At 35.9% G+C, this 23,592-nt stretch overlaps 1 protein-coding gene across 2 annotated transcripts in view; it reads right to left on the bottom strand.

The window, feature by feature from the left end:
* The window catches only part of MANBA (mannosidase beta), a 91,159-nt gene that overhangs the window by 17,957 nt on the left and 49,610 nt on the right, over positions 1 to 23,592 (bottom strand). For both annotated transcript variants that reach the window (XR_010380458.1, XM_010980639.3), the window contains exons 11-13: positions 21,378 to 21,545; positions 14,601 to 14,819; positions 8,369 to 8,533 (exon numbers count right to left, since the gene is read on the bottom strand). Coding sequence is in view for 1 of the 2 variants with exons in the window: in XM_010980639.3 (XP_010978941.1) it covers positions 8,369 to 8,533; positions 14,601 to 14,819; positions 21,378 to 21,545 (552 nt within the window). In the remaining variant the exon portion in view is untranslated. The remainder of the gene's footprint in view (positions 1 to 8,368; positions 8,534 to 14,600; positions 14,820 to 21,377; positions 21,546 to 23,592) is intronic.

The raw sequence follows: 23,592 nt of genomic DNA, 5'->3' as shown, positions 1-23,592 counted from the left end.
TTAGCAGACAAATCTTATTTTAGTTTCAAAAATATGCCTATTTTCAGCAGCTTGCTTGATTATACTTAGGAAATCAGTCTCCTTAGAGAAACAGATGGTATGGGAAAAAGAAATTGGACCAGGACACCAAGACCTAGGTTCCAATTCCAGCTCTGCCACTGTGATGAAGGTTGCTGGCTGTCTACAGAAGCCCCTCATCCACTTCTGCCAGAGCGACAGAGCTGTAGCTCAGCTACACGCTCAGAATCACACCCTCTACCCTTGGATCCAGGGGAGCCGTGTGATAAGTTCTCCTGCTACAGTGGTATTTATATACTTTATGTACTTAAAATTATCCTGACAATAAGAATCAGAAGAATGAGTGAATCAATTTTCAAAATAAAATTTTTTTGAATTTCATAAAATATTATGCAGCCATTAAAAGGGATGAATTATAGCAAAACAGGGTGACTTGGTTTGGATTTCTATGAAGTAATATTCAGTGAAAAATCTAGCTGCAGAGATGTATAGTACTGTATTTCTGTAAATAGTACTAATAAACAATGACTAAAATTTTTAAAAAGAATCATCCAATAAAGCCATTTTTTTAATTGGATATAATTCATACCACACAACTCACCCTTTTACAGTTTACAACTCATTGGTTTTTAGTATAGACACAGATTGTGCATCTCCCTCCACTACTTAATTCCAGAATGTTTTCATCATCCCCCCAAAAAATCAGTGAACAGTGCCTCCTCATTCTCCCCTCTCCTCTGCTTCTGGAAACCACTCAATTACTTTCTGTCTCTATGGATTTGCCTCCTCTGGACATTTCATGTAAGTGGAATATACAATATGTGGCCTTTTGTGACTGACTTCCTTCAGTTAGCCTCAAGTTTTCAAGGTTCATCCAGGTTGTAGTGTGCACCAGTATTTCAAACCTTTTTATTGCTGATAATATTTCCTTGTATGGATATGCCACATTTTGTTCATCCACTCATTGGTTGATAAACATTTGGATTAACTCTTTGGCTATTATGAACATTTGTGCACAAGTTTTTGTTTGAACATGTTTTCAATTTTCAATTTCCTATATACCCAAGAGTAGAATTTGTGTGTCCTCCGGTAACTCTATCTAACTTTTTGAGAAAACCACAAACTTTTCCACAGCAGCTGTACCATTTGACATTCCCACCAGCAGCATATGAGGGTTCCAGTTTCTCCACATCCTTACTGTGATGGTTAACTTTATATATGAACTTGACTGGACTAAGGGATGCGTAAACAGCTGGTAAACACTATTCTGGATGTGTCTGTCAGGATGCTTTTAGTGATTCAATAGACTGAGTAAAGACGGTCCATCCTCACTAATGACAGTGGGCAGCATCCAATCGGCTGATGGCCTGAATAGAACAAAAGGGCAGAGAAAGGGCAAGTTCTCTCTTCTTTAGAGCTGGGACACATCTTATCCTGCCCTTGGACACTGGAGCTCCTGGTTCTTGGGCTTTGGAACTCCAGGACTTACACCAATGACATCTCAATTTTCAGGCCTCCAGACTCAAACTGAATTACACCACCGGCTTTCCTGTTTTCCTTCCTCTAGATAGCAGACTGTAAGACATCTCGGCCTCTATAATCATATGAGCCAATTCCTATAATAAATCTCTTTTATATGTCTGTATATATCACATCGGTTCTGTTTCTCTGGAGGATGCTGACCAATACACTTAACAAAACTTGTTATTTTCTTTTTTTTTTAATTCTAGATATACCGGTGGATATGAGTGGTATGTCATATGGTTTTGATTTCCATTTTCCTAGTGACTAATGATGTGCATCTTTTCATGTACTTATTGGTCATTTTCTTCGGAGAAATGTCTGTTCAAATCTTTTACCTATCTTTAAATAGGGTTGCCTTTTTCATTACTGAGTTGTAAGAGTTTTTGATATATTCTGGACATTAGATCCCTATTAAATAGGGATTACAAATTTTTCTCCCATTCTATAGATTATCCTTTTGCTTTTGTGATAATGTCCTTTGACACACAAATGTTTTTAATTTTGATAAATTCCATTTTTTTTCTTTGGTTGCTTATGCTTTGGTGTCATATCAAAGAAAATGTTACCTAATCACAATTCACAAAAATTTACACCTATGTTTTCTTCTAAGAGTTCTATAGTTTTAGCTTTTACATTTTAGGTTAATTTTTGTATATGGTGTGAGGTGTGAGGTCCAAATTCATCCTTTGACATGTGGATATCCAGTTGTTCTAGCACCATTTGTTCAAAACACTATTCTTTGTCCATTTTATTGTCTTAGCACCCTTGTAGAAAGTCAGTTGACCATAGATGTATGTGTTTATTTCTGGACTCTCAATTCTATTCAATTAATCCATATGTTTGTCCTTATGTCAGTACCACTCTGCCCTGATCACTATAACTTTGTCATAAGTTTTAAAAGCAGTAAGTGTGAGTCTTCCAAATTTGTTCTTCTTTTTCAAGATTATTTTGACTATTCTGGCTGCCTTGCATTTCCATATAAACTTCAGGATCACTTTTTCCATTTCTCCAAAAATGGTAGTAGGAATTTTTTACAGAAGTATAGTCATAGTGTGTCGATTCCTGGTGCACAGCATAATGTTTCAGTCATATATATACAGTAGTAGGAATTTTGATAGAAATTGTGTTGAATCTGTAGCTCAATTTGGGGAGTTCTGCTAGCTTAACAATAGTAAGTCTTACAATCCATGAACACAGAATGTCTTTCCATTACTTTAACTTCCTTCAACAATGTTTTATAGTTTTCAGTGTGCAAGTCTTAAATCTCTCTGGTTAAATATATTCCAAAGTATTTTATTCTTTTTGATACTACTATAAATAGGATTGTTTACTTAATTTCATTTTCAAATTGTTTATTGCTTAAAATACAACTGATATTTGTATACTAATCTTATATCCTACAAAGGTGCTGAGTTAATTCATTAGTCCTAATAGGTTTTTAGGTGTTTTTTTGTGTGTGTGTGTGGTTTTCTATATATAAGATCGTCTCATCTGCAGATACAGTTTTTCTTCTTCCTTTCCAATGTGGATGCCTTTTATTTCATTTTCTTACCTAATTATGTTGGCTAAAATCTCCAGTACAATGTTGAATAGAAGTGGCATCTATTGAGATGATCATGCAGTTATTTTTCCTTTATTCTGTTAATATGGTACCTTACATTGATTGACTTTCATATGTTGAATCTTGCTGGTCTTGCAATCCTGGGATAAATTCCATTTCATTATGGTGTAAAACCCTTTTTCTATGCTGCTGGATTTGGATTGCTAGTATTTTTTTGAAGACAAGGGATACTGGTCTATAGTTTGCTTTTTTTTTAAATTGTAGTTATCTTTTCTTGGTATGTCTTTGTCCAGTTTCAGTATCAAGATAAAAATGTCTTCACAGAATGAATTAGGAAGTGTTTTCTCCTCTTCTATTTTCTGGAAGCATTTGTGAAGGATTCTGTTAATTCTTCCTTAAATGTCATTTTAGAATTCACTAGAGAAGCATTTTTGTAGAGGGAAGTTTTTTTATTACTAACTCAGTCTCTAGTTGTTATAAGCCTACAGTTTTCTATTTCTTCTTGAGTCAGTTTTCATAGTTTGCATCTTTCTAGGAATTTGTCCATTTTATCCAGTTTATATGACTTGTTGTCATACAATTGCTTATACTATTCCCTTATTTCCCTTTTTATTTCCATAAGGTCAATAATAATCTTCCCTCTTTCATTCCTGATTTAGTAATTTGAGTCTTCTCTTTTTTTTTCTTGGCCAGTCTAGCTAAAGGTTTTTCAATTTTGTTGATCTTTTCAAAGAACTCACTTTTAGTCTTGTTCATTTTCTCTACTATTCCAACAAGGCCTTTTTTCATGTGCAAAATCTCTGAAGTCTACTTTACTTAACTGCTGAAAATTGATGTTGTAATTCAACCAAACACCTCAACAGTTGTATAATTTCCCTTATCTCAGTTGTGAAGGGATATAATATTATAGTTTAAAAAGCAGAAATCTGCTCCATTCATTGCCCTGAGAACTTGGGAAAAATACTTAACCTTTCTCAGTCTCTGCTTCCTCTTGCCTAAATGGAAATTAATTAGAGATGCCTGGAGATGTTGTTAGACATGCACGAGAAGGTACACAAAACCACCTCAGGCCCAAGACCAGGTGTTCAGTAGACAGGCAAACAATGCTGACTGCCTGACTATTAAAGTACATAATGCATATAAATATGACATACTAGTATATAATATACTATGCTAGTAATCTCACCTTCATTCCCCTCCTTTACCCACCCTATCCCCATCCTAAAAGCTCAGCATAGCCTGGATCTCCATCATGTCTCAGTGCTGCTTACCAAACAAGAAACTGTCCCAGGCTAGCAGGTAGCATCAACACCTGACTCTCCAGCATATCCTGCTTTTTTCGCTTCATTCTTGTAATCAAGTTACTTGCACATGGGGAGTTAAAATGGACCCCTAAAGAATCTGAGTCTCTCAAGGACATCCCCAAGCTTCCAGTCCTTATTAATGTTCATTAAATATGTGAAGAAGAAATGAAAGCACTAGAGGGGGCTATAAGCTAAGGGATTAGTAAAGACTGCCCAGAGCCCTGCCTCCTTCTAGGTTCCAGCAAGAGGTCACACTGGCAAAGTCAGTCACCTAACAGGTAGTTTAGATTTGTTCATGCAGATAGTCAGTCCTCAACCTAAGCAGCAAGGTCTGTGTGACACAGCTTAAAAGGGTGGGCCTAGGAATATAGGTTATTTAGAATATAATATAACAGAATAAAGTAGGAGAATGAAAGGTGAGGCAAGATTATTTTGGAATATTAGAAGAATTAAAGAGGTAAGAGAAAGAGAAGAGAGGAAAGGATCTAAATACAAAAAAAACTTACTGCACAGATTTCTCAGTCAATATTTTTCTGAAAGTTGCACCAAAAGACTGCTTAACAGAGTGTCTTAAAAAGTGGCACTCAGGCAAGTACCCTGTTCTTCAGAACAGTATGACAGACTATGAGGAAAAGGACTGGGAGTGGGAACAGAGAAAATGGAACAGAGATGTTACTTCTCATACACAGATTAAAGATGATTGTTCTAAAATCAAAGAAGCAAGAGGGAAAACTTGTTAGTCTAATGCTTCCTGTCTGTACTCAGTCAAGAAAGTCCAACACTGAAAACAAACAAACAAAAATCAACCATAATTATGATTTCTTTCATCTCAGATCCCATCTAGTATATCAGAAAGTCCCAGGGAAGAATTAAGAAGGACAAGTCCAATTCCGGGCCAATGCATGAGAGGACACTCGTGCTAAAGCAGCAGATAAAAGCCATCACCAACAAAAACCATCAATAAATAATCCTACTTGTACACCAGCTCCCAACCAGGTACCGCTGATGCTCATGAGTTCAGAAAGAATAATTATTCCTGTTAGTTCTTTGAATGTGGTTTGAGGGAATAGATTAAGCAAGAGTATTAGAACGAACAGCTGGGAGGAGGAAAGCCACCATGGAGAACAACAGCTGAAAAGTTTCACTCAATCACAAATGAGGACCATTCCATTTCAGACATTAAAACTGAGACACTTTTATAGAAAATTGGCTATAAAAAGCTAATTAGGATGAACTGCAACACTTTAAAAGGGACAGATATCAACATAATCCTTAAACTTCTGTTCTATGAGGTAAGTTTATAAATTATATATCACACTGGCACAACCTCCCTAACTGATAAGATTACCATTGAAACATTAAAATTCTCTTCATGAGTTACCACCTCGCAAAAAAAGAGTATTCTTTTGGCTTACGGTTTTCTGCTTCAACTTGCATCCAGGGTTTTGTGTTTTCATACAGGAGAAAACTGCTGAGAGTGAGCATGAGTTTGGATAAAAATTGGTACATTCTTAGATGTGAAGATGCAAAAATTAAAATGTGATCATGTTTAACAAAAACGTCTGACCTCCTTCGGATCAACTCATATGACTGGGATTAGACTCTTCTCTCCCAGAATTTGAAACAAGTATAGTAAAAATATCAGATAAATAAGTAGCTGCTTTCCTATAGTCTTAAGTGTGTGTATTCATAGGTCCATGAAACAAAATAGGCAAATGAAAAACGTAAAATGTAAACGTTAAGGTGAAAATATTATCCAAAATTTAGGTCAATTATTTTCTTTGCAAGTTAAACACAAATTTGCCACATAATTCAGCAATTTCATTTACATATTTCTAACCATGAGAAATGAAATTATAGGTACAAAGATTTATATGCAAATATCCATAGCAGAAGAGTCAAAATGTGGAAATAATCCAAATGTCCATCAACTGATGGATGGATAAGTAAAACATGATACATGCATACAAAAGAATACTATTTAGCAAGAAAGAGGAGTGAAGTGCAGATATATGCTGTAACACGGCAAGAACTTGGTGAAAGGAGCCACATACCAAAGATCATATATCGTATGATTCCAGTCACATGAAATGTTGAGAAAACTAAAATCTACAGAAAAGGAAAGCAAGTTAATGTTTGCCTGGGGTTGAAAGAGAGAAAGAAGAGTGATTGCAATTGGGCAAGAGGAATCTCTTTGTAGTATCAGAATGTTCTAAAATTGGATTACGGCAATGGTCACATGACTCAATAAGTACACTAGAAATCACTTAATTGTATACTTAAAACGAGTGACTTTTATGGTATGTCAATTATATCTCAATAGAGCTCTTTAAAAATAATCCAGTAAGGTGCATAATGTAACATGAGCAGATTTTAAATGTACAACTCAGTGAATTTTAACATACGTATACACCCATGTAACCAGTATCCAGATCAAGATACAAAACTTTTTTAGCACTCCAGCAAGTTTCCTTATAGCCTTTCCTAATTATAATCCACCATCTTCCTCTGCAAGGGTGTTTACCACTAATTTTCTCTAAACCATCTTGATTCATTTTGTCTATAGTGAAACTTCAATGTTTCTTTTGCTCAACATGTCTTTGAGATTCACCCAAACAGCTGATATCAGTAGTTCATTTTTTTTTTATTGCTGTGGAGTATTCCACTGTATAAATATTCCACAATTTGGTTATAAATTCTTCTGTTAAAGAACATTTAGGTTGTTTCCAGTATGGAGCTATTATGAATAAAGCTGCAATGAACATTATTTTAGATGTCTGTTGGCAGATGTATGCACTCATTTTTCTTGGGTACATAGCTAGGAGTAGAAATGCTGATTCAAAGAGGAAGCAAATGTTTAGCTTGGATAGAAACTGTCATAAAATTTTCCAGTGTTTAAACAAATTTCCACTCCTACTAACAATGTCTAAAAGTTCCAGCTGTCCCACCTCCTCACCAACAGTTGGTATGGTCAATCTTTCTAATTTTAGCCATTGTGCTAAAATTACATTGTGTACATAGGGTGTAGGAGCATCCTGGCATGGCTCTAATTTGTATTTCTTTGACTAAGAATGAAATTGAGCATATTTTCGTATACTTCCTGACCATCTGGTTAGCTTCTCTGAGGAAGTGCCTGTTCAAGGTTCTTGTCCATTTTTTAATAGGGTAGCTGTCTTTTTCTTACGGCTTTACAGAAGTTCTTTATTCTAAATACAAATCTTTTTATCAGATGTACATATTACAAACGTTGTACCCCAATCTGTGGCTTGCATTTTCTCTCTCTTAATGTTGCCTTTGATATGCAAAAGTCCATAATTTTAATGAAGTCCAATTTTTTTTTTCATAGTCAGTGTTTTTTATGTCCTGTTTAAGAAATCATTTTCCTGTACCAAGGTCATGAAGATATTCTCCTACGTTTTCTCCTAGAAGCTTTATTGTATTACATTTCACAGTTGAGTGTTTGATCACTGATCAAATTAATTTTTGTATATGGAGTCACAGTTCATTTATTTCCCAGAAAGATACCCCCTTGATACAGTGCTGTTTACTGATAAGACTATCTTTTCCCACAAGATTGCAGTGGCACTGTGACCGTAAATCAGGTGACCATACTATACATGAGTCTGTTTCTGGATTCTATTGTGTTCCGTTGTCCCAGTTGATCCTTGGTAAACGCTATGGACTTAATTACACAACCCTGATAGTAATTTTGAGCCAGGGAACATTTTAACACACAATTTGTTGTAGAACTTTGTAAGCTGTTCTTGTAAGAGAGATGAATGCCAAAAATTAACTATGTCAAGTCTTACATGTCATCATGTATCTATTTTGAAGATCATTTTTTTAAATCAGCAAAATGAAAACCTGAATGTTTTTTCACCACACAAGGTTTACAGAATCTACGAGATCTCTTTATGTTAACGGCAGCTACCTGTTGCACCCCAGAGTGAAAATGGCTTACCTGAGTAAGATAAATAGTGTCTCTGAACATGCGTAATCGATCTGCACTTTGGGGGAGTTTGAAGTGAAGTCTCGCCTGGTGGAGCATTTCAGAGTTACCATTTGCATGATGTTGTCGATGAAGTGAAAAATTGCTTTTGTAAAACCAATCTTCTTCAGACGAAACCTTTCAAGTAAAGAGTAAGTGGTTCAAATTGGGAAGTCAGGAATGAAACTGCTCTCCTTCACATCCCTGACAAACTTGAAAAGTACTACACAGTGCGAAAGATCTCAGGGTTTGTTCTGTGACTCTTGATTTCACACGTATTTTTGCCATCATACTTGTTATTGGTCAAAGATCAGCCTTATTCAAACCTAGAAAGTTACAATTCAATATTTCTATCAAAAGTCTTATCAAAACATTATTCTTGTTTTTTTAAACACTCATGTGCATTTTAAATGTCATTTTATCTAAGTAAATAAACTGTCAAAACTGAATAATGAACTGAAATCAAAATTCTTTTTAAACCATCAATTCTTTGCAATAATACAATATCCTATTAAGATGGTAAATGCTTTAGCACTTGCTCATTTGTTTCTCAATGATTACTAAACAAACTTGATATATATATATACATACATGTTTAATTTTGACATAGTTGAAGATACAAACCAAACAATGATACTTCTTTCCCCTAGTAATAATTTTTTTAACTTACAGAATCTTTCTTTTCCTTTGAGAAGCTATCATCAGGTCAAAGTAAAAAATGAAAACAAATATCACACACATTAGCAGTGTACATATTACAGGGAAAAAAAGCAATAACTCTGTCTTCTAGACCTATGATTTAATGCAATGTTAGAATCTGACAAATTATATCTGAAAAGATCAGAGGTTTAATCCAAGTTACACAAAGACTTTGGAAAAACTTATTCCACCCCACCGTCAAAAAACCCTTGAAAATTACCTCCCCTCCAAAATGAAAAATACCTTGAAAATTAGAAAGCTTAATCTGTGTTCACAGAATATGACTTACAATTCCCAGTGACCATGCAATGCACAGACCAATCACCATAAAAGGAAAGTTATTCTTTAGGAATTTATTTATACCAAAATAGAAGCAATGTACAGTAGCCATATTTAATGTGGGAATTTTCCCAGATTGTATCTGTTTTTTGAAACTATAACCACCAGACAATTTAGAGAACACTAATTACTCCTATTATTTATTTGAAGCAGAAGTATTAGTATTTAGTCATCTTGTTACATTTGAGATACACATACATTTACTAATAGTCTTCCCTTCTTTCTAGGTGTCTTCCTTTCCAAGTCTGAAACACATCTGTGGGCCTCTCAGCCCTCTGACTGGTAATTATTTGAATATCCCATAATCTTAAACCTGATCTGTTATGTGGAAAGCTTTCTATCTTCTGATAGCTATGGTTTGGGATTCTTGTGAATTTCAGCTGTAACAGTGTTACCAGAAAGAATTAGAAAATGTCAAGTAAGGTTCTAATTGCTTTAAGAGTATTAACTCATTTAATTCTCCTAACAACCCTATGAGGAGATACCATTATCACCCTATGTTACAGATGAGAAAACCAGGCATGGAAAGGCTAAGTAATTTGCCCAAGATCCAAGCTAGTGAGTGTAATCTAGATCCAACTTTCAAATAAACCATGTGGCTAGAATGAACTACATATAGTAATAATAGCTTACATTTTATGGGCTCATCACTATGTGTCAAGAACTACACCAAGTGTTTCAATGTATTAATAAACTTAATCTTTACACAGATCACACACACACATGCATACCTGCATGTGCACACATACACATGCATACCTGCATGTGCACACACACACACACACACACTCTCCTTGAATTTACAGGTGAAGACACTGAAATTCAAGAAGGATAAACAATTTGTTCAAGGCAATATAGCTAGTGTGTAGAAGTTCCAGTATTCAAATCCTGATCTGTTCATTCCAAAACCCAACCTTTCAATCACTGTGCAACATGGATAATCTCCTGTTGGAAATATGATTGCTTTATGAAGAAGTAACGTATCCCAAACCAGAGAAAGACATTTAAACATATTTGTTGAATACATGAAAAAAGCTCCAAAGAAAAGAGCCAAAGTTTTATGTAAAGATTTTCTTTTGATTTCTTTTATTTTCCCAATGCCTATTCAAATCCTCAACTAAGCAATGTAGCTTGAAAAGAGGCAACAACTAACTTGAGGGTTCATAAGAAACAGAATTTAATCTCCACCTTTCTCTCTTTTAAAATACAGTGTTTAGCATCTTTGAACATCATCAGGCATTTCACAAAAACATGGTAATTCCATTATTTTCAGGAGATAAATAGAAATAGTTATAGATTTAAGAAAAAGGTTCAGCAGTTTCTAACACTCATCTTCCTGAAATGAAGTGAAAACAAAATAGATCAATTCTGGAGTCAGACAATAAGCTTGTATACAGATATGCTACTTACTATTCGGGAACACTGATAAAACTCTCACTCCCTAGTGCCTTGGTTTCCTCCTAGGTCACAGTTAAAGTGCAGGGGGGTGGATTATTGTTAAATGATATACCTGGTACAGAGGATATGCTCAATAAATTATTTGCTTCTTTTATTCCTTCCTCCCATTCTCAACACTTGTTCCTATCTGAGTCAAGATACTTAACTCCATCCTCTTTCACTGTGGAACAACAGTATTTCTGAAAGACTGGCCCCACAATATGGGAGTAATAAAAAAGGGGTTAGAACTAAGGTTATGACATTATTTATTAAAGTTAAAAATACAATATAACTTCAACATGTAGGAATAAATATAGTTGTGTTCAGGTGGTGAGACTAAGGAAGGCTTCTAAATTCTATTACAAAAATTTTTGTAGTTACTTCACACAAGTGATGCGAAGAGGAAAAAATTACATAATCATTTCAATAGATGAAGAAAAAGCATTTGACAAAACCCAACACTCTTTCATGATATAAACACACAACAAATGAGGAATAAAAGGGACTTTCTTTAACCTGATAAAAGGCATGCATGAAAAACCTACAGTTAACATCATACTAAATAATGAAAAGAATATCTCCAAAAAAAAAAAAAAAAAAGAAATCTCCCTAAGAAAAGGAATGAGTAAAGATTGTCTGCTCTTACCACTTCTATTCTACACTGTACCAGAGGTTTTAACCAGGGCAAATTAGGCAAGAACACTAAAAAAAAAGCATTCAGTTTGGAAAGGAAAAACTAAAACTACCTCTATCTGCAGATGACATGCTCTTACATACAGAAAACCCTAAAGAATTCACACACACCAAAAAAAATTAAAAAAAGAAGAAAATCTATTAGAGGTAATAAATGAGTTCTGCAAGGTTGCAGAATATAAGTTCAGTATACAAAAGTCAATTGGATCTTTGTGCACTAACAATAAACAATCTGAAAATAAAATTAAGAAAATAATCCCATTTATAACCGCACCACCACCAACAACAACAAAAAAAAAACCCTGAGGAGTAAATTTAACCAAAGAAGTATAAGACTTGTTCACTGAAAACTACAAAAGTGTTGAAAGAAATTAAAGAAGATATCACGTGTTCATGGACCAGAAGACTCAGTATTGTTAAGATGGCAATACTTTGCAAACTGATCTACAGATTCAACACAGTCCCTATCAAAATCCCAGCTGGCTTTTTTGCAGAAACTGGCAAGGTGATCCTAAAGTTCATATGGAAATGCAAGGAACCCAGAACAGTCAAAACAATCTCAAAAAGAAGATTGAAGTTGGTTGATTCACACTTCCTGATTTCAAAATTTACTACAAAGCTATAATAATGATAACAGTGCAAATTAGTATATAATTGACACATGCAATGGAACAGAATTGACAATCCAGAAATAAACCTTAACATTTATGGTCTACTGATTTTTGACAAAGGAGTCAAGAGATTCAATAGAAGAAAGAATAATGTTTTCAATAAATGGTGTGGGGACAATTGGCTGTCCACAATTATATACCAACCTCACACCGTTCAGAATAATTAACTCAAAATGGACCATAGCCCTAAATATAAGAGCTAAAACTAAAGGTCAACACAGGAGTAAACTTTAGGGATTTTAGTTTAGGCAATGGTTTCTTAGATACAACATCAAAGCACAAAAGACAAAAGAGAAGATTGATAAGTAGAGCTTCAAAATTTAAAAATGTTGTCCAGTCCATTGAATAACACCATCAAGTAAGTAAAAAAAGAAAACCCACAAATTGGGGGAAATGTTTGCAAATCATATATTATATAGGTGGTATTTTTTTTATAAATATGTTATGGTATTTTTATAAACTCTTACAATAAACTCTTATAATTCAATAATAAAAAGACAAAGAACCTAATTAAAATATGGGCAAAGGATCTGAATACACATTTCTCCAAAGAAGATATACAGAGAGCCAATAAGCACATAAAAAGATGTTCAACATGATTAGCCATCAAAGAAATGCAAACTTCCTGTAAATGTAAATTTCCAGGGCAATGGGGGAAAAAAGGAGACAACAAGTGTTGGCAACGATGTGGAGAAACTGGAACTCCTATATGTTGCTAGTGGGAATGTAAATGGTACAGCCACTATGGAAGAGTTTGGCAGTTCCTTGGAATGTTAAACTTAGAGTTACCATATAACCCAGCAATTCTACTCCCAGGTATATACTTAATAGAACTGAAAATGTGTATTCACACAAAAATATGTACATAGCAGCATTATTCATAATAGCCAAAAGGAGGGAATAACACAAATGTATATCAACTGATGACTGGATAAACAAAATGTGGTATATCCATAAATGGAATATTATTCAGCAATAAAAAAGACATACTAATACATGATACAACATGGATGAACTCAAAAACTTTATGCTGAGTGAAAGAAGCCAGTCTCAAAAGATCACATATGGCAACATGGAGGGACCTAGAGATTATCATATTAAGTGAAGTAAGTCAGAAAGAGAAAGACAAATATCACATGGTCTTGCTTATATGTGGAATCTAAAGAAAAAAAAAAAAAAGAAAGATACAAATTTTATTTACAAACCAGAAATAGACTCATGGATGGACATAGGAAACAAACTGTGGTTACCAGGGAGGAAAGAATGGGGAGAGGCATAGATTAGGAGTTTGGGATTAACAGATACACATTACTATATATAAAACAGATAAACAACAAGAACCTACTGTATAGCACAGGGAAATACATTCAATTTCTTATAACAAGCCATAATGGAAAAGAAACTTAAAATATATATATGTATGCATGAATATGCATAACTGAACTGCTTTGCTGTATACCTGAAACTAACACTGTAAATCAACTACACTTCAATAAAAAGTAAGAATTTTTTTAAATCACATATGATATGATTCCAATTATATGAAATGTAAGAATAGACAAATATATAGACACATAAAGCAGATGAGTAGTGCCTAGAGCTGGGGTGGGACAGATGGAGTGAGGAGTGACTGCTAATACAGAGAGCACAGAGGTAATTAAAATGTTCTAAAATTAGATCATGGTGATGGCTGCACAACTGTGATATTCTGAAAACCATTAAACTGTACACATTAAATGGGTATGTTGTGTGGTCACTGAATAACATCTCAATAAAGCTGTTTAAAAAAAAGAACACAGGTCTGAAACAGAATCCATCTATGAAGCTGACTCTTCAGGAACAGAGAAAGTGGAATGCTATCCTGAAAATCAAATACACCAACATGACAGGAAAAAAAAAAAAAAAGGAAGAGGAAGAGGAGGAAGAGGAGAGAAGATAAAAGGAATGATACAATAACATCAGATAAAGGTTTATTTATCACATCTATTTCTCTTTCTGTAGCAAACTATCCAGCTCTAAATGTCTGTAAACGATAAAAACAGAAAACGATTGTAGGGTATATAGAAAGTAGCAGGTGAAAGAAATTTTCATGTGTGATAAGTCAGGCTTAAGCAACCACTGACTCCCATTTAATTTTTAAATGCCCTTGAAGAACATAATTAAAAGCAATATAGAAAGTGATAATCCCCCAAAAGATGACCCCAAGGGTTTAGCACCCCAAAGGTTAAAGAAACAAGTTCTTTCCTATTATCTCCTTCATTAACTTTCATTTAAATAGGAAGTAGATTTCATGTGACTTTCTGAACCACAGTGAGGAGGCGGTATGCCTACCACTCTGAATCCCGGGGAAATCAAGGTTGGCTTACCTTTTCTAATGTACTGAAGGAGGGCCAGGACTGATATCCATACTCAGATGCAAATCGAGCTTTGGGGAAAATTGTCCAGTCCCAGCAATCTCCAGTATAGTCATAAAAGTGTACATCACCAAAATGCGTGTCATATGGGTTTTTAGCGACCCAGCCTTCTGCAACGGATTGGGCCCCATTCGTAGGACTAGATGTGATAAAAGGACGGGTCTGGTCTCCCTGAGTTCAGAAATAAAATTAAAACATAAAGGTAATATTTTCACCCAGTAAAGTACAGATCACTGACTTCTTTAAAAATACTATCAAGTCCCAAATGCCGAGTAGCTGATAGAAAAATAATAAAGCCACTTACCTTCTGCATTTGACAACCACCAGCACCTTTCTGCTCTTCACCAATCCTTTCATCCTTTCATAATGAACTTTAGCTTAGTCCTTAAAGCAGCTGTTCCTCATCTTTTTCAATCGTGTCTTGTCTATATCTGACCTTCCGCCATCATGGGTAGGATACAGTCCAGTGCAGAATTTCTCAGCCTTGGCACTAGTGGCATTTGGAGCCTGATACTTTTTTGTTTTGTGTGTGTATGGCTGGGGGTGGGGGGAGGTCTTTCACATTCTAAGCTGTTAGTGGCATCCCTGGTCTCTACCCACCAGACGCCAGTAATACCTTCCCCGCCCCCTCAAAAATATGTCTGCAGACACTGCCAAATGCCCCCTCGTACCTCGGGAATAAAATCACTCCTACTTGAGAAACAAAGGTCTAACAGTTAAGAATAGAGGCTATTGAGGCAGATAGATGTAAGTTTAAATCCCAAATTAGAACCCTATTGTTTGGGGACAGGTCTAAGCTTCAGTCGTCTTGTCTATAAGATGGAGATAATAGTGCCTCGTCCTTGCGCTATTTCAAATGGTAAAAAAGAAAAAAAATGTGTGGAAGAGATTGGTAAGTGTCCACCAAAATTCATGTTCTCGGTTCTGTAAGGGAGAGCTGTTCCTAGGAAGTGGCTCCCTAACCTATCTGCATGTCTGTGGGGCCACATTCTCAATTTCTTCCCCAGTTTATAGGCAAAGGAGTAGGAGACGGTGGGGCTGGAAGATGGAAGGAGCCTGGATCCCTAAAAGGAGCAGCAGCCTGCCCATCAGGGACAGGCATTTTGTAGCATTTGTGAGTAAGAAAGAGACTGTTACCATGTAACCCCCGAAAGTCCATGCTTTCTCTACTACAGCAGCCACCATATCATTACTTCATGTAGTGTCTAGCACATAGGAAGAACTCAAAATGTTTTCATTATTATCATCTCAATAAGTGAATTCACTTTATATTTCTGTGAGAAGCATTCCTTTAGCAAGCATTTGTCAAGTGTTTATTGTGTGTCGGGCACTTTTCAGCACCGCTGAGAGATAGAGAGAGAAACTCTATGGCATCTTTGAGTATTAACACACCAAATCTGTTTAGAGAATTTACTATGTGCCAGGCACGCAGTTTTTTCTATATACTGGAGGCTCAGCAGGGAACAAGACAGACACCCTGGCTGACCTCTTAAAAGAGTGGACTGAAATCCACCGGTGAAATCGGATGCTGAACAAGTAATTTTAAGTGTGATGAATGTTTTAAAGGAAAAGAACAGGCACTTTGGAAATATAAAAACATCTCGTAGGCCACTAAGTCTCACTGAGATACAGATTTTCAGAAAATAATTTTCTCAACTTTTCTCCATTAGGCCAGACTTTTTCTTGGTATATCTACCCATTTTTTTTTTTCCCCTGTTTCTTTTCTGTTAAGGTGGGGGAGGGGGATCGAGGAGGGGAGCCTTATCTTTTCCTTTGCCAGCTTCTCTGTCTGTCCTCTGGTCATCTTTTTATTTCACTTTGAAACTAAAGCCAATAAATGATCCTTCACTCTTTTAAAAATCTCTCTCTCCACTGCCCTTTTCCCTCAGTTTAAGGACTCTCCGCAACTCAACAATAAAAAATAAAAAGTCCCTTGAGGTCTATCACATTTCTTTACCATCCACTCATTCCTCACCCCTGACCCTCAGCTCCCGATCATTCCACTCCACTGAAATTGTCTTGTTTTTGTTTTTCATAAACTACCCATGGACTTCTACTTACCAAGTAAAGCCAGAATCCCCACGCCATCCCCTCTCTGGTGCACAACAAATGACCTACTCACCACCCAGTATCTCTGAGGTTCTCTCCACCCCTGGCGGCTTGTTCACTACTCTTTCACATTCTGGTTTCTCCCCAGCTTTCCGACTCTTCCTTCTCCAGTTCCCCTCTCCATTCTTAGGTGGACGGTGCTCTCTTCAGCCTCTCCTGCTCTCTCCCTTCTCCCAAGGCTGCCCCGCTCACTGATGTTGATTACTCCCCGACTACTTCACCCTTACATTTCTATTTCCAATAACCAGCTCCACATTTCCACCTGGCTTGTCTTGCCAACATCTCAATCTAAACTTTCAAAACAGAATTCCTTATTTATCTATCCCAAACCCTTGTGATCATGCTTCCTATCTTCATTAAAGGTCCCCAGCAGGAATCATCTTCAGTTTCTCACTCACTCTCTCTCTCACATCCCGCATTCAGTTGCTCTAAATCAAATGTTTCTTCCACCACTTCATTTCCAGCCCCACTACCTATGACCTATGTGACCTTGAGCAATTAATCCTTCTAACCCTCCAATGTCTTCATCTCTAAAATAAAGATATTACTTACATTCCAGGGTCCTTGTAAAAATTAAGTAAATAAATTCTACAAAGCACCTATAAATCACTAATATGTTAATGTATTATAATAATCATACTACTTAATATAATCATCGTAATTAATCTATCAATGCCTGGCATACAATATTTACAATAACTTGGAATTTTCAGTTATTGTACCTGGTTTCCTGGCCTAAACTCTCACACCTCCTTAATTCTTTGCTAGTAAAAGTACCACCCAGAACATGGGTCAGATTAAGTTCCTCCAAAATGTCCACTGGCTTCCACTGTCTATTAAAATGAAGCCCAACTCCATAACATGATTCAAAGTCCTTTTAAGATTGATTTCCAAACTGCTGTTTCTATTTTGACTCTCCACACTAAGCCAGGAGTCCTTTGCTTCAGGCACTGGGCACTGCTTGCTGCTTCCTACACACACACATGCTTTCACATCTTCTCACCTTTACTAACGTTGTTTTCATGGCCTAAAATATCTACAGATCAATCCTTTGCCTCAAATTCTACTCCACCTTTGAGGCTTGGTTTGAATGTCACCTTTTAATTGAAAGCCTTCCCAGATCATTTCAGTTAAAACTAATGGTTCTTCTACATAGTTGCCAACACGTTGGAGCCACACTTTCCATAGTACTTCTTTCACTCTGCCCTGTAGAGCAGGTATTTCTTTCCATGTTCCCCCTGAGAGCAGACTATAAGCTCCATGAGGGTAACAGCTTCCCCTTAGCATCGAGAATGAGGCTTTGCTCCTGGTAATGGACACTCAGCAAATTTTTACTGAATTTTAAAATATTAAAAAGCATGGTAAAAAAAAAAAAAGTAGGGGTAATTTTAAGTTTTAAACAACATTCTGTTATAAAGGCTTTGAAGTGAAGTTGGAAAATGCTGATCAATTGGCCTTAATCAGTCAAGCTTGACTGATTTCCCTCTATTCTTCCAGATTCTTGAATAACTTGGTAAGTTGAGCCAGTCAGTAAAATTACTAATGAGTCTCTGCCTTAAAATACCCACCTATGATGAAGCACTATGATTTCTTCCCATTTTCTATCATTTCCTCTTGAGGCTTGATATTCAGTCTCAAATCTGACAGATAACTTCTTTCTAGATCATGGCCTCAAATGCTTATTTGGATCAAGAAATACCATAAGATAAACCAAGAAAATGACTGTTTTTAAAAAGCATGAAGTGCAACAGAAAACTAAACATTTCAATTAGTGTCTGGATGGATCAATTTATGGTCCTTTTCTTTAAATGCCTTATGCTTTGATATAAATAACAACAGTGATGATTATATAGCACCTAATCCTGTCCATCTTGAAAGAAATTGGCAAACATCAATTACTGCTCACAAAGTCATTTTTAAAAATATAGATCCCTTGTGAGAAAGGCATCATATTTTCATTTCAAAGATGGGTAAGCAGTGGTACACAGAAACTAATTTTTTTAAGTTCAGAAATGTCATGTTAAAATTAGAGATTAAAGTTTGAAAGTATCTGAAGACCTATTTGTTCAGTGAAACTCACAGGTATGATAATGATGATTACCATTAATTAGTAGAAGTCTACTGTGTGCCAGAGTCTGTGTAATGCACCTCCCACCCATTATCTCACTTAATACACATAAAAACTCTTAAGAATTGTTAACCCAATTTTATACATGGGAAAATGGAGATTAAGTAATTTGCCCGAGACTACAAAGACAGTAAGTGGCCCAGCCAGAATTTGAAGTCATGAGCTCTTAACCACTAAGCCATGAAATGAAAATCCTCAGATATTAAAATCCATTTCCTAAACCCATCAAATATGAAAAACACAATACCAATACTGTGAGTATAAATATTAATTAAAGCTTATACCATCACTTTTTGTGAATAGAAAAAATTCTTCATGACACATGACTGAGCATAACAGATAAGCAAAAAATTTAAACCTATGTTTTTCATAGATTCTTAGAATAGGAAAGTGCATATTGATAAATGCCTATGTCAAGAAACAAAAAATCTCAAGTAAATAAATTTAAAAACTTAACTTTACACCTCAAGGAACTAGAAAAAGAAGTACAAATGAGGCCCAAATTTAGGAGAAGGAAAGAAATAACAAAGATCTGAGTAGAAATAAATGAAATAGATACTAAAAAGACAATAGAAAAGATCAATGAAATTAAGAGGTGGTTCTTTGAAAAGATAAATAAAATTGATAAACTTTTAGCTAGACTCACCATGAAAAAGAGAGAGGACTCAAATAACTCAAATCAGAAATGAAAGAGATGTTACAACTGATACCAAAGAAATACAAGGGTCATAAGAGACTACTGTGAACAACCATACACCAACAAATTGGAGAAGTCTGAGGAAATATTAGCAAACCAAATTCAACAATACAATTAAAAAAAAAAATCATCCATCATGAACAAGTGGGTTTTATTCCAGGGATGCAAGGATGGTTTGAGGAAATTGCAGAAGAAAAAGCTGAAGCTAGTAGAGGTTGGTGCATGAGATTTAAGGAAAGAAACCATCTCCACAACATAAAAGTGCAAGGTGAAGCAGTAATTGATGATGTAGAAACTGCAGCAAAGTTATCTAGAAGATCTAACTAACATAATTAATGAAGGTGACTACACTAAACAACAGACTTTCGGTGTAGACGAAACAGCCTTCTATTGGAAGAAGACGCCATCTAGGACTTTCACAGCTAGAGAGGAGAAGTCAATGCCTGGCTTCAAAGCTTCAAAGGGCAGGATGACTCTCTTGTTAGGGGCTAATACAACTGGTGACTTTAAGTTGAAGCCAATGCTCATTTGCCATCCTGAAAATCCCAGAACCCTTAAAAATGGTGCTCAATTTACTCTGCCTATGTTTCATGAATGGAACAACAAAGCCTGGATGACAGCAAATTTGTTCGCAACATGGTTTGATGAATATTTTAAACCCACTGTTGAGACCTACTGCTCAGGAAAAAAAGTTACTTTCTGAGTATGAGTGCTCCTTGATGATGCACCTAGTCACCCAAGAGCTCCGATGAAGATGTACAATGAGATGCATGCTGTTTTCATGCTGCTGACACAGCATTCATTCTGCAGCCAGGGATCAAGGAGTAATTTCAACTTTCAAATCTTATTATTCAAGAAATACATGTTGTAAGGCCATATATAGCTGCCATAGATAGCAATTCCTCTGATGGATGTGGGTAAAGTCAACTGAAAACCTCCCAGAAAGGATTCACTATTCTAGATGCCATTAAGAATATTCATGATTAATGGGGAAAGGTCAAAATATTAATATTCACAGAAGTTTGAAAGAAGTTGATTCCAGCCTTTGTGGATGACTTTGAGGGGTTCAAGACTTCAGTGGAGGAAGAAACTGCAGATGTGGTGGAAACAGCAAGAGAACTATAAGTGGAGCCTGAAGATGTAACTGAATTGCTTCCATCTCATGATAAAACTTGAGCAGATAAGGAATTGCTTCTTACGGGTGAGCAAAGAAAGTGGTTTCTTGAGATGTAATCTACTCCTATTGAAGATGCTTTGAAGACTGTTGAAATGACAACAAAGTATTTAGAACATTACAAACTTGGTTGATAAAGTAGTGGACTGACCCCAATTTTGAAAGAAGTTCTACCATAGATAAAATACTATCCAAAAGCATTGCATGCGACAGAGAAATGGTTCCTGAAAGGAAGAGTCAATCGATGCAGCAAACTTCATTGTTGTCTCACATTAAGAAATTACCACAGTCACTTCAACCTTTAGCAACCACCACCCTGATCAGTCAGCAGATATCAACACTGAGGTAAGACCCTCCACTAGCAAAGAAATTATGACTCACTGAACCTCATATGATGGTTATTATTCTTTAGCAGTAAAGAATTTTTTAATTAAGGTATGTACATTGTTTTTTAAGACATAATGCTATTGCACATTTAACAGACTACAGCAGAGTATAAACATAACTTTTATATGCACTGGGAAAACAAAAAATTCATGTGACTCACTTTATTGCAATATTCACTTTATTGTGGTATCTGAGACTGAACCCGCAGTATCTCCAAGGTACGCCTGTACTTACTTTCAAGACGACCTTCCGGATGTTTTTCACATACAGTGTCACATAATCATTGATGTAGGTAGGCATGTCGCTGGGCTGTATAGCATACCAGTTCATCATCAGCGCTGCTTCATTTTCATTATTTCCACTCCATATGATGATGGAGGGATGGGATTTCAGTCTCATGATCTAAAATTTAAGACAAAAAATAATTTTCAAATGCCCAACATAACAAAAAAACTCAGAGCTGTAGTTATGCATAAAATTATACCAATTGCATTTCTGTACACAAATTTTTATGTGCCAGAAAATTCATTAGAAAATGGGTAGTCATGTTACACATGGGAACATGTTTTAAGAAACCTGAGATTTTTTACATCTCAATTTTATAAACACTGATAAAATAGGGTTCTTCTTTGCGGCATAAAAACTGGAGAAAATATAATCCCCTTTACTAAAAGAGCAAAATAAATCAACCTCATCATTATCTGACTCACCAGAAAAAGGTTCTAAGAAATACAAAAGGCAGGTGACTTCACATTACAGAGGTAAGTTTCTCAAGAGCAAGGTAGAATTCTTTGTGAAGACACAAATTGAGGTTTCCACACAGTCTCCACCAAGATCAGAAAATCATCAGGACAGTTAGAGAGGGTTTTATGAAGCAAGAAAAATACATGAAATATTCTAAAGGAAGAAAAGATTAGGGCAATCAAGAGGCTGTCCCTTGAAATAACTATTAACGTCATGTCTTAAGAAATCAACTACGGTTAAGTCAGTCACAGAATATATCTAAGGACAGAAGAAGAAATCAGGGAATCTGAAAAATCCTGCTGGCTCAAGAGTTGATGTCTGTGTGAACTGGGCTCACTGCCGGCCAGCCCAACGTAAAGATGAAAGGACCTAGGTCTTCTGACACACAGGAAGATGTATTCCAGCAGAAAGGGCAATCAAAGCCCTTTGAGAACACCAGAGTGAGTCAATGGTCAAGAGAAATTCTTTTGGAACATGTTTCAGCATTATAACCTCATTGGTATATACAGCTCCTCTCACTCATACTGTAATAATTAGATGATTACACTGATGGATCTAGCTGACATTCTCATGGTGGTCTCCATTCAAGATGCTACGTCGCTCATACATGAAATAGAATGCATTATGGATATATCAAAGAGCTGTATCTCATCAAAAAAAATAAAGTGGTGTGTTTTTCTAAACCAGCCTTATGAACAGTATAAGGAACAGAATATTTCCTTACTGGCCTCCGTATATGCCCAGGTAAGTGAGAGGCATGTTTATGGTACTGATAAAAAACACAAATACAAATACTGAAGACACAAAAAGCTTCAGTGACTCAGTGCTACCCACACCCTTCAAAATGTCCTAGAATTTTATGGTAAGCTTTGCTTTAAAGTTTTAACAAACTCTGCATTAAAAAGTTCTCCTCTTTAATAATACATAAAAGAATTGAAGGCAACTAGATATCCTATTTTAATTATTTGTGTGAAAGAAAATTAAAAATAAAACTGAAATGTTTGCAACCTACATAACTATAATTAATATTTTAAAAGTTATTCATTCACCCATCCACCCATCCTTCTGATGAATAATACAGCCAGGTCATCAGGATATAGCGCAGAACCTGCCCGAAGCCTCAGGGAGATTACTATCTTGCTGGAATGACAAAACATTGAACAAGTAATTCCAAGTGTGATGTGTGTAGCAAAGGGAAGATGCCCTAATCTAGACTTGCAGGCATAGAAAGGTTTTTCCCAGGGAGTCATGCTCAAGGTAAGAGGGACCAGAAAAAAATGGGTGAGGTGGTCCACAGGGGCAGGTGATGGGGAAAGCGGTCCAGGACAGAGAGAGTACAGGGGAGGTGGTGTTTGGTGAGGGCGGAGAGGCAGACAGAGACCAGATTGTGCACAGGGAAGATCTTTCACTTTACCTGGAGGGCTTTAAGCTAGGGATGATTCAATACTCACTTTTTAAATTAAAAAAAAAACATAGATACAGAAAATAAATTGTGACATAGTGAATTATTATAAGGCAATCACTCTCGTTAACAACATCCTGACCAAGAAAGAGAACTTTACCAATCACCCTAGAAGCCCTCACGTGCCCCTTCCTAATCGTTGTCCCTCCTTCCTTCCAAGAGCAATCACAATCTAGAGCGTTATAGTAATTACTTTTTAAAATTTCTTTTGACATTCTAATTATGAACTCATGGATTTACTTG

Source organism: Camelus dromedarius, chromosome 1 (genome assembly GCF_036321535.1).
Source record: "Camelus dromedarius isolate mCamDro1 chromosome 1, mCamDro1.pat, whole genome shotgun sequence".
In the NCBI taxonomy this organism is placed as follows: Eukaryota; Metazoa; Chordata; class Mammalia; order Artiodactyla; family Camelidae; genus Camelus; species Camelus dromedarius.
The sequence above is the reverse complement of the archived record's forward strand: the minus strand, read 5'-3'. Positions and strand labels throughout refer to the sequence as shown.